The 15,156-nt window shown below is 56.4% G+C and overlaps 1 protein-coding gene across 2 annotated transcripts; it reads left to right on the plus strand.

The window, feature by feature from the left end:
- Positions 1 to 9,011: 9,011 nt before the first annotated feature.
- THY1 (Thy-1 cell surface antigen) lies at positions 9,012 to 15,119 on the plus strand. 2 transcript variants are annotated; one of them, XR_012651550.1, is made up of 5 exons: positions 9,012 to 9,116; positions 11,709 to 11,790; positions 11,927 to 12,262; positions 12,943 to 13,459; positions 13,869 to 15,119. XR_012651550.1 is itself a non-coding variant. In XM_075035059.1 (4 exons), exons 2-4 carry the CDS (start codon positions 11,754 to 11,756, stop codon positions 13,053 to 13,055), a joined length of 486 nt encoding a protein of 161 aa, XP_074891160.1. In that variant the 5' UTR covers positions 9,012 to 9,116; positions 11,709 to 11,753; the 3' UTR covers positions 13,056 to 15,119. The 2 variants fall into 2 exon arrangements, 1 of the variants encoding a protein (XP_074891160.1); XM_075035059.1 differs by having other exon boundaries at positions 12,943 to 15,119.
- The last annotated feature ends 37 nt before the right edge of the window (positions 15,120 to 15,156 follow it).

The following is a 15,156-nucleotide window of genomic DNA, read 5'->3' on the forward strand; positions in this document are numbered from 1 at the left end:
TTTTCTCATATGGTGCGATTGTCATTAGTTACTCCAGTGCAGGGAGTTTCTCTTGAGAGCTTCCTTTGCAGGTTGTTTCTGCACACATATGCAGCTGTGGGGAACGGAGTGTCGCAGTGTAATGGTGTTTTTTTTCTCTGGCAGAACTATTCTTTTAGGCTGTTTGCCATTCTTTAGATTAGAGATTTTGCGGTGATTTTGTTTCTCAATATGTTTGCTTTTATTGCATTATCTTCCCAGGGGAGGAAGCGTTTGGATCTCAGCATCCGGAAAAACATTGTCCTTCTCTCTATTAACAGCATTTGTGACTTCCGTTTTTGCCATTACTCAGTGTTCTGGGTCCTCAATGAAATGCTTTATCAAACTCTGTGTTTGTGTTACTGATGGTCATAAGTTTGTATTAAATGTTGGCTTGGGTTTTTTTACCTTTGTAATAGTGGTTGCAGCTATTGTTGTCATGAGGTTGTTGTGTATTTGTCCTAGGTGCTTCTTTGTGGGATCTCTGGTATCATGAAGTGGTGTTCAATTAAGTGGCATTGCAGTACTACAGTTGACATTTTATTTGGCAGAGTTCTGGGACAGCTGGTGGGTGGCCAGAGGCACAGCAGTCCCTTTGCAACTCGTGTGCTGGGCCTGGCCCTACGCACCAAGCTGCTGGGCAGCTGGTCTGTCTTGGAAGTGGTTCTCCCTGTGGGGGGAGTTCCTGTCCCCAGTGTAGCAGAGGTTTTGCTTGAACAAGAGGATGCACAAATTCCTTTCAACATAAAAAAAAGGTAGCGCTGCTCCACTTGGGGTTTTGTATTTATGTATGTGTTTTATTCTGCACTTGCTTGTAGATAGCTCTCAAAGCCTATTCTCACAGAAATACTAGAGCAGAGAAGCAGGCAGTGAAGTGATGGGGAGTTTGTGGGGCTGCACAGTGGTACTGCAGTATTTTGGGGGTTTGGAGCAGTGGCTTGCAAGAGCTTGGCTGAACACACTAAAAGGCAGGTGAGGTTCTGCAACTTTGACAGTGTCGCAGCCTGTTTCCAGGTGGTTTGTTTACAGAAAAATATGAAGGTGTGCATTTAACATACCAGATATTGTTAAATTGTTAGAAGTAATGCACAGATTAATAAACCATGTACGTTATCTTAAAAGAATAGGAGAGTAAGTTAATTGTAATCAAATGCTGGCTGGTGAGATCCTGAACTCTGTTAGGAATAAATGTTTAGCCAAGTGGTTTGTAGCTTCTGATTCTGAACATGCTCAAGCTATCTGAAGCCACACAGAGAGATTTCTTCAGTAAATATAGGCGGGGGGGCATTTACTTTTTTCTAATAAAGACATTTAAAAGTTGCAGAGGTTTATTCTTCATGCGTTGCCTTGTTTATTTCTAGTAATGGTACACAGCTATACAGTTCTTCATCTGTCAGTACCAGAGAAAAGGGCCTCTAAACAGAGCAGCTATGCTTGTCCCAAGCATCTGGTGTCCCTGCCTTGCCCTGGAAAATACGAAGGGTTTGGAATAAACCTGCTGTTCTGAGAGAGTGGTAGCTTTGATGTGATCCTCCTGGAGAGAGGTTTTTGGTGTCACTTAAAGGAGTAAATTGGCAGCTATTGCAATATTGAAGTGGGATCTCAGAAAGAGCAGTTGGTGCAGAACAGACAGCACTGCCCAGCGTGGCTGTGGTACCGATTGTACTTTTCTCCATGGGGGTCTCACCAGTGATGTCCTCCTTTCAAGCTGGTTTTTTTCGATGCTTGTGGTTATAGAGCAGACAGTAATTACCACCTGTGCTCTTGTCCCTCGATGAAGTCCTCGAAGTGAGAAGGGTGCTCTTCTGTTTCTCATTATGTATGTTGTGCTACTAGGCCAAACTTCAAACGTACCAGAAATGGAATGGCCTCAGCTTGTTCAGTTACCGATCTTTTAAATAAAGCACCTCTGAAAGATGACAAGATCGTGATGGGGACCTAATCTTTCCAACATGCAAACCAAAACTGCATTTAAGGTTTATCTTCCTAGGGAAATGGTGGTGATTGGGTGAAACTTAAGAAAGATTTTGCTGTCAACTTATGCTTGTAAATGACAAAATGCACTCAATACAAAAGGCGGTCCTCAGATTTGACTATGGAGGAAATACCTTTTATTGACATTTTTCAGAAGAATTCAAAGTTCATCTTGGAGTTGGTTTCCTAAGTTTAAGGTTACTATCAGCATTATATGAATTATGCTTATGCAAAATCTCCAACTAAACTTTCCCCAAAACTGTCCGCTATTGATAATTCAGCTCCAGAGACTTGAGCTCTTTCAGTACAGGCGATGTTCTCAAAAGGATGCTTCGTGAGGACAACTGAGGCCCATTTAACATTGTTTGTCACAACATGAGAGTTCTAGCCTCTGATAAAAGGCAGGCCCTTTAGACACAGACTCCTTTAGTCTGCTTTACCACCTTGGATGTGAAGCAAGCCTGTAGCTGGGCAAAAACCTCCTTCCACTTCTCTCTCTTTGGTTAAGCGCTGAATTACGAAGGCTGTGCTGCTCCTGGCCTGCAGGGCCAGAGCCCTGGCTGAGCGTTGCTTTTCCCTGGCAGAACCCCACTTTTGAGCAAACTTTGGCTTCCTGCAAGTGCCTGTTGTTGGTGCTCCAAAGGTGTAGAAACCGCTGGGGGAGGATCTCAATAAGAGCTGTTGTATTACAGGGCAAGAGGCTCATGCTGGGCTAAGGCTGGGTCCTCTTGTCTGCCTTGAGTGACAGTAGGATGGAAAAAGCCCAAGGCAACAGCATTTTCAGACATTTGATGTTGTACCACTGTTAGAAACAATCTTCTGTGCTATAGCATAAATGAAGTGATTGTGACTGTTTGCTGGAGGGCTACTGACTGCTGTCTTGGTGCTTGTAGTAACTCAGTGAGTATATTGAAAAGCACTCACACCAGCATAGTTCTTTAGTGGGTACCTGGGTAACTCCTCCACTGGTACAATCAAGACTTTTTCTTTCCTTTTCGTTTCTAACGTTTACCCATGGCTTTGGGTTTCTCTTTACAAAAGCTCAGTGATTTTTTTTTGATTGTGCTGTCTTTATCTGCAATCTGTCTCCTAGAGACTAGTATTTCAAATCAGAGGGTTGGCCTGGACAAAAAAAAAAAAAAAGGAAGCAATTTCTTCAGGAAATGTTTTTCTGTGGCAAAACTGATGCACAGAGGTAGGCAGTTGACCCACTTCCTGTCCCTGAAGGAGACTGTAGAAGAGATGGGGACCGGGGACTCCGGCTTCCTAGCTCTGCTGCAAGAGCCCAGAAACACAAGGTTCTCCAGCCTCCTAAGCAAGCAGAAGCAGACAACAATGGGTGAAAAGCTGCCTGGGAAGCCCTTGAAAAATCCCACTCTGCTCCAAACAATTTGTCATTATGGACTGGGAGGAACCGCTGAGTGACTAAGTACCGCACAAGTCTGGTTGCGCAACCAGATGTGGCTGGAGGGATGCTGGTGTTTGCGGCTCAATGCTGAGAAGCGTAATGCAGAGAGCAGGGCTTGCCAAGTGCCTCTGAGGAGAGCTGGCGTCAGGCTCTGGGCTGGCAGTGCTGTCTCCCCCTTTGCCCAGGTGCTTGGGTGTCCTTGGGGCTGGAGGACTAAGGAGGGGCGCTGGCTGCGCAGGGGGAAGCCCTTCCTCACTCAGTCTGGGTACATGCTCCCATTGTCCCCGCTAACAATGGGGGAGATGAGCAAGCGCTGGAGCTGATGACACAAACCCAAGTGCAGGGAGCAGCTGGCTGGCTGCTAAAGGGAAGCACTGTGTGTGCTGTAGCCACAGCCCCTGCCCTTCCAGTGCTGCCAGGGTGAGAGCCAGGCCTCCTGGCAGTCTCCAGCCTCGATGTAGGACTGAGCTCTGTTCTGTGCCTGAAAGGGGCAAACCTGCCTGCCTTTAACCTGTTTCTCTCCAGCGTGAGGAGCTTCCTCACTGGCTTGGAGCACAGGGGCAACCCTGCAGCCACCTGCTTCCAGCAGCTCTTCTTCTGGAGAACTATCCGCAGGAACCTGTGTGGTGAGAGTTAACTGCCCTGGCCTGATGGTTTCTTCCTAAATAAGGAATGCTAATAAACAGTTTCCATTCCTTAAGGCCCAGGAGGTAGGAGGAGAAAATTCAGGGAAGCTATTTCCATTTTCTGTAGCTTGCATTATTCATCTCTCCTGAGAAGGAGGGGAAAGCTAGGCTGGGGGTGGGGAGCAGAAGCAGTGCTGTGCTCTACGCCCCTTTGTCTGTCCAGCATCTTCCTAGGAGGCCCCTAGGAGCTTCTCCTTTCCAACACAGGTAAATTTTTCCAAAACTAAAGGGTTTAAAGTTGCTCCGGCAATCGGCTGCCTGCCTGGGGCTTCTAATGCTGCACAACCTGGCATCAGCCCCCATAGGTACTCCCCTTGATTGCTACCTTAAGGGGGGTGGGGGGCGGTAGTGTGTCACAGGGTAAGGTGTTTAGCAGGTGGAGGAGGAGAGTTTTACCATCTGAAGTGGTATCTTTTCCCAATTCTAACTCTCTCTCCATGTTAACTCTCATATGAAGAGCCCATGGGATGTGGCAGTATTGCAAAGAGGTTGAATACAGGTCCCCTGGCTACTCACCCTGCAGGTAAGAGACATAGATTTGCAAACTCTGAGCTAGGAGCTGTGTTATTTGCTAAACCTGCTTGGTTTAGTTGGCAGCGATGTTTCTCCTTCCCCCAGGGACAAGTCTCCCTCTAAGCTCAGCAGAGATCATGGTGCAGAAAGCAGCTTTCCCATCTCAGTAGCTGTGTGGGAAAAAACCTAGCCCCTGCCAAGCACCATCAGGCTGCCTCGCTGGCTGCCATGGGAGGCAGTGAGGAGGAGGCTGGAGCAGGCAGCCAAGCACCACTCCCACTCAGTCTGGGGAGCAGATGGAGCAAGCTGATAGCTCTGTGCCTTGGTCAACCCCCTCTTCCAGGCTGAGTTGGCTCCTAGTGTCCTGGCTGGCTCCCACAAGGATTTCCAAGCCTCCTGCAGGAAGATTTTAGTGGCCCTGGGCAGGAAGGGCTAGAGGCAGACGGAGATGGTCACCCACTCTTCCAGATGGACACCGGACTGCAAGAATTGCTCTGCTCTGGTTGGGCAAGAGAGCTGCACTGCTGGGATCTTGCCTGGTGGCTCCTGGATCTCAGTTGGGTGGAAAGGCAGCAGCATCAGATGAAGCAGGGATTTACTATGGGGGGATCCTACACTCCAGTGAATACTCGCTGCTGGCAGCCTCCCTGAGAAGCATCCCTTCAAAGCAAGCTACCACAACAAGCAAGAAGGTATAACATCACCATTCTGGGGCACTCTTCCATGACTGGGTGTGAGCACAGAGCCAGGACTCCCTGCTAGCCAGAACGTGCAGACAAACAGAGAGGAACAGAGGGAAAGGAGGGATTTTCCTGCGGATGCATCAGTGCAGGGAATGGACCTTGTTCCTCACTGGCACTTCCTAGCCCTGGATCACTCACTGTTAGACTGAGGTCTGAGGTCTCTGGGGCTTCTCTGTACCCAGGACAAAGGCATAAAACAGGTAGAAGCTACCACAGAGGAGCCCTGCACACTGCAGGCAAACCACCCTGGCAGAGCTGGGGCTTTGTGCCAGCCAGCCATCTCCTCTGCTAGGCTAACGTGGCTGCTTGAAGCACAGCAGACCCCAGGCCAGTGCGGCAGCAGGAGCCCTGCCTGCCCCTGTTTTCCGTGGCTGTGTGCTGCATGCAGGAAGGAGGGGAGCAGAGTCTCCTCCACCCCAGCTCTGTGCAGCGGTGCCACAAAGCCCAGGGGCTTCATATCTGGGCCATGCTACATATAGCAACTGTGGGGCCTCGCTGGGCTCCCAGGGGCCATTTTGTCTCTTCAATCAAGGGCAAAGCTTTTCTGCAGCCTCCCTTTCTTGTCCCTCAAAGATGGGGTGGGAAGGGCCTGGGTTTGGCTTAGTGCAGTGAGAAGCATGAATCCTCTGCAGCCTTCCTGTCAGCTGGAGCTCTGGGGCCTGGCCAGCCTGCCAGGCAGAGTGGGGATGCGCAGGGGCAGGTGAGCGTTTCTGTCAGTCAAGCCTAGAGCTGCGATCTTTGCCAGATCGATAATACTGATTCTCGGATGCCCTCCCTTACTCCTCCATCCCGTAACTCCCCAGCTCTAATAGCCTTGGAGAGGATGCCAGGGATCTCTCCCCAGGAGTGCTGCTCCCAGCTCCTCTTGGCCATGATCTCATGCCTCCTCTCCCCAGCAATTAGCAGTGGGGGACCAAATGGTTGCTGGTAGGGACCGGCTGCTGCGTGGGCATCCTGCTGTCACGTTTTGAGCAGGACCCAGAGTGTACTGCTGTGCAGTGATTCATGAGCAGGAGAGAGGAGGAGAGACACTCTCTCTTCTTCCCGTGTTTTGGGGTAGGCTGAGGGCAGGGGAGAGATGTTCTTCTTGGGAAGGATGTATACCCACCTTTCTCTTAGAAGAAGGGCATCCCCTGCAGCAAGATGTCCTTGGGGCAAGGCCAGGTTTTAATTCCTGCAGCAGCACCAGACACCCGAGTCATGGTCCCCCTCAGTGCCTCGGCTCCCAGCCTGCCTCCTGCAGTTACTGGGGACGGTCCTTGAGCTACCAGGAATAGTGATGCCTCTGACACACTCCAGTAGAGCAGAAGACTCCCCACATGCCCTGGCTTTCTCTCCAGACAGGAGCTAAGGGCAGTTCAGCTGATCTGAGCTCCTAGCAGAGCTGTCTGTGCCCTGCCTCTGCCTGCTTGTCCGTCTGCCCTGCTACATCGACCCATGTCTGCTGGTATCTGCGCTGCTGTGCTGCACTGTGACTGGCTACCTCCTTGCCCCTGTTTATGCCTGTCTGTCTGTCTCTCTGTCTGACACCTGCCACTGTAAACGCTGCCTGTCCCCCCTCTCCATTTGTCTGTCTGTCACTGTTAGATTTTCTCTTCCCCACCCGTTTCCTTTGGCCGCTATCTGGAGGCCTCTGCATTAGGTACAACTTGGGGACTGATTTTCTCTGGTTTATGGATAGCAGCCAGACTGCAATCTGCAGTGAAGGGACTATCCAGCTGGAGAACCTCTGCAAGGAGCCTCCTGCAAATACCTAGGCAAGACGCTTGCTGCTAGCACTGCCCAGAAACTGCACAATCATGCCTGCCTCCACAGCACCACCAGCCAGAGATTTAAAGGGAGCTGAAATCTCTTGCAAAGGGACTTGGGCATCTGCATGCCTCCAAAAGCTAGTCCTTCAAGCTGGAATTCCCTGGTTGCCTATGCTCACATAGCTGGGGGTAAGGGTGGGGATGTGGGGGAGACACAGCTTGTGGAGATGTGGAGCTAGATGTACAAGGGACCTGCGTGTGTGTGTGTGTGTGTGTGTGCGCACATGGTTGTGTGTGCTGCCCCACATCACAGCTGTGTTTGGATGCAGACCTTGTGCTTGCATTCATTTTTTTGCACCCTGACAACGTGGCAACACACCTCTTGTGTTTGTCTGTTTGCCTTGCATCGATCTGCTTCCAGTCATCTTAGTGGTTGCTTTCTGTGTCAGTCTGCCATGCCTTTAATCCCATCCCTCGCCAGCACGGTCAGTCTGCACCATCCTGGCTCACCACTGTAGTTGTGCTGATGTGCACATGCAGCTGTGTGTGACCCCACAGCCGGTCTTCATTCGATACCCAGCTGCCATAAACAGATAGGGTCAGGCCTTTCCACTCCTCATGACAGCACACTGGGAACCCTGCCGCACGCTCCCTGGGCGTCATGGGCCCCCCGCCAGCCTGGATGTCTGTCCCGGTTTGGGGGGGCTCACGTAGTGAGCAAGCAGGCAGAGCCAAGGTTTTGTAGAATTAGCAAAACCCCTCTGCAGAGCCAGCTTGCAAAACCTCAGCACTCGAATGTCACCTGGGATCAGGTTCTGCTGGAGCAGATAGGACTTTTTGTATCAACTTTCACAGCGCCAGCCCTTTTTGCAGAGCCCAGCCAGGGCATGTGGGAGGAGGTGAGGACAGGGCAGGCTATCCTGCATGCCTCTGCTCCTTCCTAGGGTGCCTTGGGACCCAAACTCCTAGGGAGAGCAGCTCCCTGATGCTGCCCTCCTCTCCCGTTATGTCCACCTTGCCTAAAAGCAGGGAAGAGGTCTTTCGCCAGGCTGCTTTCTGGGCCCAAAGACATTTTGCCTATGCAGAGGCAGCTCTGCTTAGCCCCTTCCCAACCACGTGGCGATGGGAGCTTGTGGGGAGCAAGCCCTTCTTTGTTGTCCTCACTGCCACCAGCCCTGGGCCTAAAACTTAAGGCTTGTGGCCAGTGGCACCACAGATGGAGCTTCAGTTGTGTCCCCTGCCATTCCCGCCACCATTTCCCATGCAGAAGAGACTTGCGTTCCATGGGTCTTTGGTGACTTGGCGCAGGCTGGCCTCGTCGGGCACCTGAGCCCTACTCATTTGGGCAGGGGGAATACCTCCCCCCTCCTCAGCAAAGCCCAAGCTGAGTTCTTTCCACTTCCGAAGCACCGTCCTCTTCCAGAAAAACAACTCCCACATTGCCGAGGAGGACGAGGGTTGGCAGCTCTTCCGCAAAATGTGATGTTCCCATAGCAATGGGGATCTGTTGCCCTTTCTAGCCTTGCAGAAAGAGGGGAACCGGGGGGGGGGGGGGGGGGGGGCGGTGTCCGAACGGGGCCCCCTGCACCGGTGCGTGTCCCCGCCGGGCCACGCTGAGGGGCCGCCTCGGCGGTACCCCCCCTGCCCCCCTCCCCGCCCAAGGGGGCTTCCTTCCTCCCCAGCCCCCCTCACCCCACCTGGCGCCCCGGCCTTGGCCCGAACCCCCGGGGGCCGGGGCGGCCGCAGCCCGGGGCGGCGGCGGGAGCAGGCCCGCAGAGGCAGGGTCCCCCTCCCCCCCCCACCCCCCCCACCCCCCCCACCCCCCCCGGCGCCGCAGGGCCGGGGGCCGAGCCTGCGTGACGCCGCCCGGCCCTGATTTGCTGGGGCCGCCCGCCCGGCCCTTCCCAAACTGCGGGAGCGCCGCGCCGCCCACAGCCCCGCCGGGCAGCAGCGCGGGCAGCACCGGACAGCGCCGGCAGCCCCGCGGGCGGCAGCGCGGGCAGCACCGGACAGCGCCGGGCAGGTAGGTAGGCACGGCCTGTCCCCCCCCCCCGCCCTGCTCCGGCCCGGGCAGCTCCGCCGCCGCGCTCGGTTCTGCCGTGCCGCGGACCGGGCGGCCCCGCGGGAAGGACCCCGCCGGCGGGGGCATCGGTGGCCGGGAGGGGCGGCGGCGGCGGGGGCGGGGGGGGGGAGCGCGGCACGTCGCTGGCGCCGCCGCCCGGGGAAGGCGGAGGGGGGGACGACGACGACGACGACGCGGGGAGGGTCGGCAGCCCTCGGGCGTGGCGGCGTGCGGGGCCGAGGGAGCCTCTCGCCCCTGCTCGGGATGCTCTGCCCGCCGGGGAGAGGCTGGTTCCGGAGGGCGGCGGTCACCGAGGGAGACGCTCTGCGGTTTTTTCGCATTGATGCTGGTGCCCCCCAACACGCCCCCCCCCACACACACCCCCCACACACACACACCCCCCCCCCGCCCCGAGGATCGGGACTGCGGCATTCCTCCCTGGGCACGCCTGTGCGCGCGCCCGCCAGCCTCGCCCCGCGCCGCCGGCTCCCACGCGCTGCCACACGCGTGCCTGCTCCCTGCCAGGTGGGCGGGGGGCGACGGGACGGACAGGCAGCTCGCGCCCCGACCCCTCCCGCCCCCCTCGCAGGGCCCGTCTCGCTCTTCCTTGCGCGGACGGCGCAGCCGGCAGCCCCCGTGCACCCCCTTTTTGCTGGCAGCCCCCCCACCCCACCCCCGAGCGCAGCCGGGTTCCTGGGGCTCTCCGTTTCTCCCAGCCCATCGGTCCGGCTTTCTTCTTCCCCGACACCCCCCCCCCGCCTCCATCCCCGCAGCCTGTTTGTCACCCTGAGCTTGTCACGGTGACGGGCACAGGGGTACCAACATGGCGTGGCCCCGAGCAGGTGGTAGAGACAGCGCTGGAAAGCTTTGCTCTGCAAAAGCCGGAATCGCTCTGATGGTGCCCTCCTCGAGAGTCCTCTGCCTATACAAAGCCCCTGGGATCACGCCGGAGCGAGAGTTACCTGGCTAGCTCTGCTCCCAGCACCGCTGTCAGGAGGAGAGGAGGGGTACGAGGGAGCCGAGGGCTCCCAAACCCAGAGCCTAGATGATCTGAGTGCTTTTGCACATAGACAGGAGGAATTCCCCCTTTCTGGGAGCTTATTTGCACTGATTTTCTGGAGAAAAGCCTGGGTGTGACCTAGATAGCATCCCAGGACATTCAGAGGGGTGGGTCAGAGCTGAGAAATGACAAAGCAAGGGACAGGGGCCAGTTTCCAGGAACCCAGAGGAGACTTCCTCCATCATGCCTCTGCCCCCATTTGCAACCTCTTGGTTGGCAAGACTAAACAGAAGGGAATTTTTCTTCTTAGCCAGGGTTCGGGGCTGCAGATACAGAGATCTTTCACAGCTTCAGAGTGAGCAAATGGTTTTGGTATTTCCTCCTAGAATGTTATATGAAAGACCAAAAAAATGCTAAAAACAAAAATCCAGCTGGCTGCGGTGCAGGCAGTTCCTAGCTTTTCCCTGAATTCTTAGCCAGGCTCAGAGGGAGCAAACTGGGGGTCTGCTGTCCCCTCTGCCAGCCTGGACTCCCAAAGGGGTGATAATTTACCTCCCCCTCCTGGACCTGGCCCTGCATCCCCAGCCTGGAGGACCGACTGCAGGGCGCTCGGTGTGTCCTTCAGCCCCCGTGTCTGCTTTGCTGCTCCCCCACCCTCTCCCTCCATTCCGCATATCTGCGGCTGGATTCCCTGTGCGGCTGCTTGGCTGAGCTGCAAACCTGTAATTGATTCCTTTCAGCTGGATTGGACTGTCAGCAGCCCTGGGGTTTTGATGGCACATCTGCAGGCCCCTTACCCACACAGACCAGGAGGCAGCCTGAAGAGAGACAGGCACCGGGCCAGGGACCCAGAGGGTGGACTCTGCCACCCCAAAACCCTTCCACCCTGTGGCCGGGGAGGCTCGGCTCAGCCCCTGGAGACTTGGTGCCATCCTTTGGCAGTCTTGGCTCCCTGTCCAGCTGCCGTGTCCCTCCTCGCTGCTCTTGGCCCCTTTCCCTCACTGCATCGCAATGAGTCATCTTTGCTGAGCTCACCCGCTGGAGCCGCAAGGGAGCTGGCAGGCCTGGCGCCTGCCGGCGCTGAGGGAGGGTCGTGAGACACAGCCCTCCGGCCATGATGTGCAGACACCAGGGCGCATCCTGATTTCTCCTGCCCATCCTTTGACTGGGCACCCAGTCTGGGCACAGGGTAGAAGGAGGGGAAGGCAGCGCACGCAGGCTTCGCTGCAGGCAACTGCAGGTCTGTGCCACGCTCATTTCATGTCTGGCCTGGGGGAGCCAGACAGGGAAAAGAGAGCTTGGCCGGCATTGCCTGGGGATACGGAAAGGTGATGCTGGCCAGGCACGCAGTGCCCGATTCTCTAGCTTGTTGCCGGGCCAGCCGGTCCCTGTGCAGTGAATCATGATGAGGAGCAGGCTATAGAGCATCATTTGTGTGAGAAGAGGCAGCCTGCCCACCTGTGCCACGTGTGCCCATGTCCGCACCACCGAGTGCCTGCATCTGTGCGCTGGGGCAATGGCCTGGCTAACCGCCTCTCCGTCTCCCTGCCCAGGCTCCCCTCTCAGTGACAGCCGCCGCTGGGCACCTCAGCAGAGAGATGAACCCCACCGTCGGCATCGCTGTCATCCTGACAGGTACAGCTGGCCGACATGCGTCCCCTCCCTGCTCTCCAGTGAGCTCAGCCCAGAGCAGCCAGGCAAGGGCCAGGAGGCTGCATGGGCATCCCCAGTGCTTGCTGTTCCCTGTCCAACCCCTGCTTGCCTCTCCCAGTCCTCCAGGCTGCCCACTGCCAGATGATCAAGGACCTGAGTGCCTGCTTGCTGGGCCAGAGCCTCCGGGTGGACTGCCGTTATGAGAACAAAACCAGCAACCCCTTGACCTATGAGTTCAGCATCACCAAGGACAACAGGAAGCACGTCATCCACAGCACCATCAGTGTTTCCGAGAACATCTACCGGAGCCGAGCCAACGTCACCATGCACAAGAACCTGGTGTGCCTCTACCTGCAGAGCTTCACCACTAGCGATGAGGGTGTCTACATGTGCGAGCTGAAGGCCACCAACGACTACACCGGCAACCAGATAAAGAACATCACTGTCATCAAAGGTGAGATGGGCAGCGGCACCTGGTCTCTTTCCCTCCTTCTCAGATGCTCCTTGGCTTGGCAGGGCCAGCAGAGAAATCCACAACCCCCTATGGCATCCCCAAACCCTCCCTGAGCCCCATAAATGTTTCCCAACCCTTACATGCCCTTCCTACTGCAAGCAGAGCAGTCAGCCCCACAGATGGCCTTGCTCTGCCCCATCTCAGACGGCTTAGCCCTGCCTCTCTCGGGCCCTGCCTCGGGTGCATTGCCCAGGTGTCCTCCCATAGGTGATGCTTCACAGTCAGTCCCAGCAGAGGGAACAAGTCTGCTGGTGAAGGACTGAAGGGGTATGTGGTCCGGAGCAGGAGCACAGTGGAGATTTTCCATGCATCCCACAGGAGCAGTCCTCCAGTTGCAGAGCCCTTCATCTTACCAGGTGCCCATCCCCTTGTCACCTCAGTCAGGCACAGGCGGGGTTATGCTTTCCAGGGTCTCTGTGCCCCCAAAAATTTTGCCGCTACATGGGCACAAAGTGAGAGGAGAAACAAGCAAGGGGCCAGGATAAGACTTGCTGCATTTCTGTGGCAGAGAAAAGGCAAGAAGCTGAGTCCCAGCACCCCTTATAACACCCGGCCTGATCTCTGTTCCTGAGGGATTTCATTGCGGCTATTCTCTCCCTCCCTGTTCCCTCTCCTCACAGACAAACTGGAGAAATGCGCCGGCTTCAGCCTCTTGATCCAGAACACTTCGTGGCTCCTGCTGCTTCTCCTTTCCCTGCCTCTCCTGCAAGCCGTGGACTTCGTGTCCCTGTGAAAGGAAAAGCACACACACTCACGCACGCACACACTCACGCACGCACACACCGAATACCCCAGCAAACCCGCCTCCCCCGCCAGAACGCAGCCCTTGGAAAGAGAAGCTGAACCGTTTGGAACAAGTGAAACCTCTCTGTGTTATCTCTATATAGCCGTATATCTAACGCTAACCACCGTCCTGTGCCGAGACCCACCATCACACGCACACATGCCCTGCTCCGAAGCATGGTGGCTCCGCTAGGCAGCATTGCTTCTCCCATCGCACCTCCCCGCTCGGTAGGCTGACTGGTTTGCGCATGCTGGGAGCACTGGAGCCTCAGCCCCGCACAGCCCGCTTCTCCCATCCCTTTAACTTTTGGGGTTTGCCTGTTCTCAACTGGGGAAAGACAGCTGGATTAGCAGGTAAGAGAGAAATGATGCGAGAGCATGCGGAGGGGTCCCTGTGCTGGGTGCTGTGCCCGCAGCCCTTGGAGGAGAGGGGGCTGCCGGCGTCCCCAACCCGCCCTGCCCACTAGCCAGGTGCCTTCCTGATTTCTCAGCCTGCTCCTCTCATCCTGAGTCACCCCGAGTTGCCGTGATTGGGAGGGGGCACGAGGCAAGTCACGTCTCAGAGCAAGCAGGGAAGACACAGAGGGAGCAGGGGAGGCACGGGATGATGCTGAGCCTGGCCAGGCTGGGAGGAGAGAGGGAAGCAGGTCTAGGAGACGCCCGTCAAATGCCCCTGCCTCCTTTGGGCTCTTCTGGGGCCCTGGGAGGGGACTCACTGCAAATGTGCTTTGGCAACAAGTTTTTCCTAATCTGTTTTTTACAGCTGAGGTGGAAGGGAGGCCTCCTCCAGACATCATCTGGTACCTTTGGGCTGCCCGAGCACGAGACACCACTTGCTCTCCCTGGGCACCAGCCCTTAGCTGTGACGAGAGAACTGCTGCCAACACCCGCTCACAGTGGAGGCAAGCAGAGCCTCTCTGAGCTAGCCACAGCCCTGCCTTCGCCCCTGCTCCCCTCCCTGAGATGCCCGGAGCTGAATCCAGGCAGGCTGGTGGGGAGGGGGCTCCCCTACGGGATTGTGACCCCAAGGTCTCTGCAGGGACTCCTCTGCACTGTCACCCTGTCTTCCCCGAGGAAACATCTGGGGGCCCCGATCTTTCCTCATGGCACACCTCCCAGTACCTGGCCCTGCTTAGGCTCAGCGGCCTTCCTCCAGCACAGTCTTCCTCCAGTCCCACCATGCCGCTGGGAAGAGCCCATGTGCCCCCTTCCCTTCTCCCTCCTCCCTTTCAGCATTTCCTTGTCTCCATTTAAGAGCAGAAAAGGGCCTAAGGGCAGCCCAGCTCTTGGCCACCACCTCAGTAAGGCCAGGACCTTCCCAGGGGTCGGCAAGAGTGGGGAGAGGGACGCCGAGCACAGCCCACATCCGCCAGCCTAGGCCTGCCCTGATGCTCCGTGGGACCCGGAGGAGCCCCCCCCACACCCCGAAACCTGGCAGCTCCCGGGCAAGGAGCAGCCCAGACGGCCTGTGGGGAGAGAGACCAGAAGGCTGGCCCTGCTGCACCCTTGCTCAGGGGACGGCACGGGGGCAGAGGAAGATGCAGGCAGGAGCATCTGGGTCCATGGGGTGAGCCCCAGCCCCGATGAGCTACTCCCGCAGCCTGGGCTGTGCCGCCGCGGCTGAGAGCGGTTCACAGCAGCTGCTCCCCACTCCTTGCTCTTCTCCAGACACCGCAAGCTGCCTCCTACCCCCACGCCGGTTCCCTGCCCATCCCTGCCTGCTTGCTTGCTGTCTAGTGCTGCTGAGGCCGTGTATAGCTGAGGTCTGGCTGCGCCCAGCTCCCTGGGCTTGCTGGTGAGCGCCGGGGCAGGCGCAGAGCCCAGCCGGCAGAGCGCGGATGCGTCTCGAGTCTCATTTTTTTGTGAACATTTGTAGTTGTTTCCACAGCTTGTCGTAAAAAAAATTCTGTTAAGGGGGAAAAAAAAAGAACCCTACAAAAAGCAACAACAAAAAAACCTATCCTCCGGGAGTGTTCCTCCGTCTGCACAATAAAACCCTAGGTTGTGTGTTGGAGCCACGGCCACCCGTGTGTGCGGCGGTGGGGCGAGGG

The sequence above is a fragment of the Buteo buteo genome, chromosome 9 (genome assembly GCF_964188355.1).
Source record: "Buteo buteo chromosome 9, bButBut1.hap1.1, whole genome shotgun sequence".
NCBI classification, from domain to species: Eukaryota; Metazoa; Chordata; class Aves; order Accipitriformes; family Accipitridae; genus Buteo; species Buteo buteo.

Bases quoted from the DNA above. Each gene is read 5' to 3' on its own strand.
- THY1 (XM_075035059.1), top strand. From the start codon at position 11,754: ATGAACCCCACCGTCGGCATCGCTGTCATCCTGACAG. The intron at 11,791-11,926 runs GTACAGCTGGCC...TGCCTCTCCCAG, and splicing joins CATCGCTGTCATCCTGACAG to TCCTCCAGGCTGCCCACTGC. The intron at 12,263-12,942 runs GTGAGATGGGCA...CTCTCCTCACAG, and splicing joins GAACATCACTGTCATCAAAG to ACAAACTGGAGAAATGCGCC.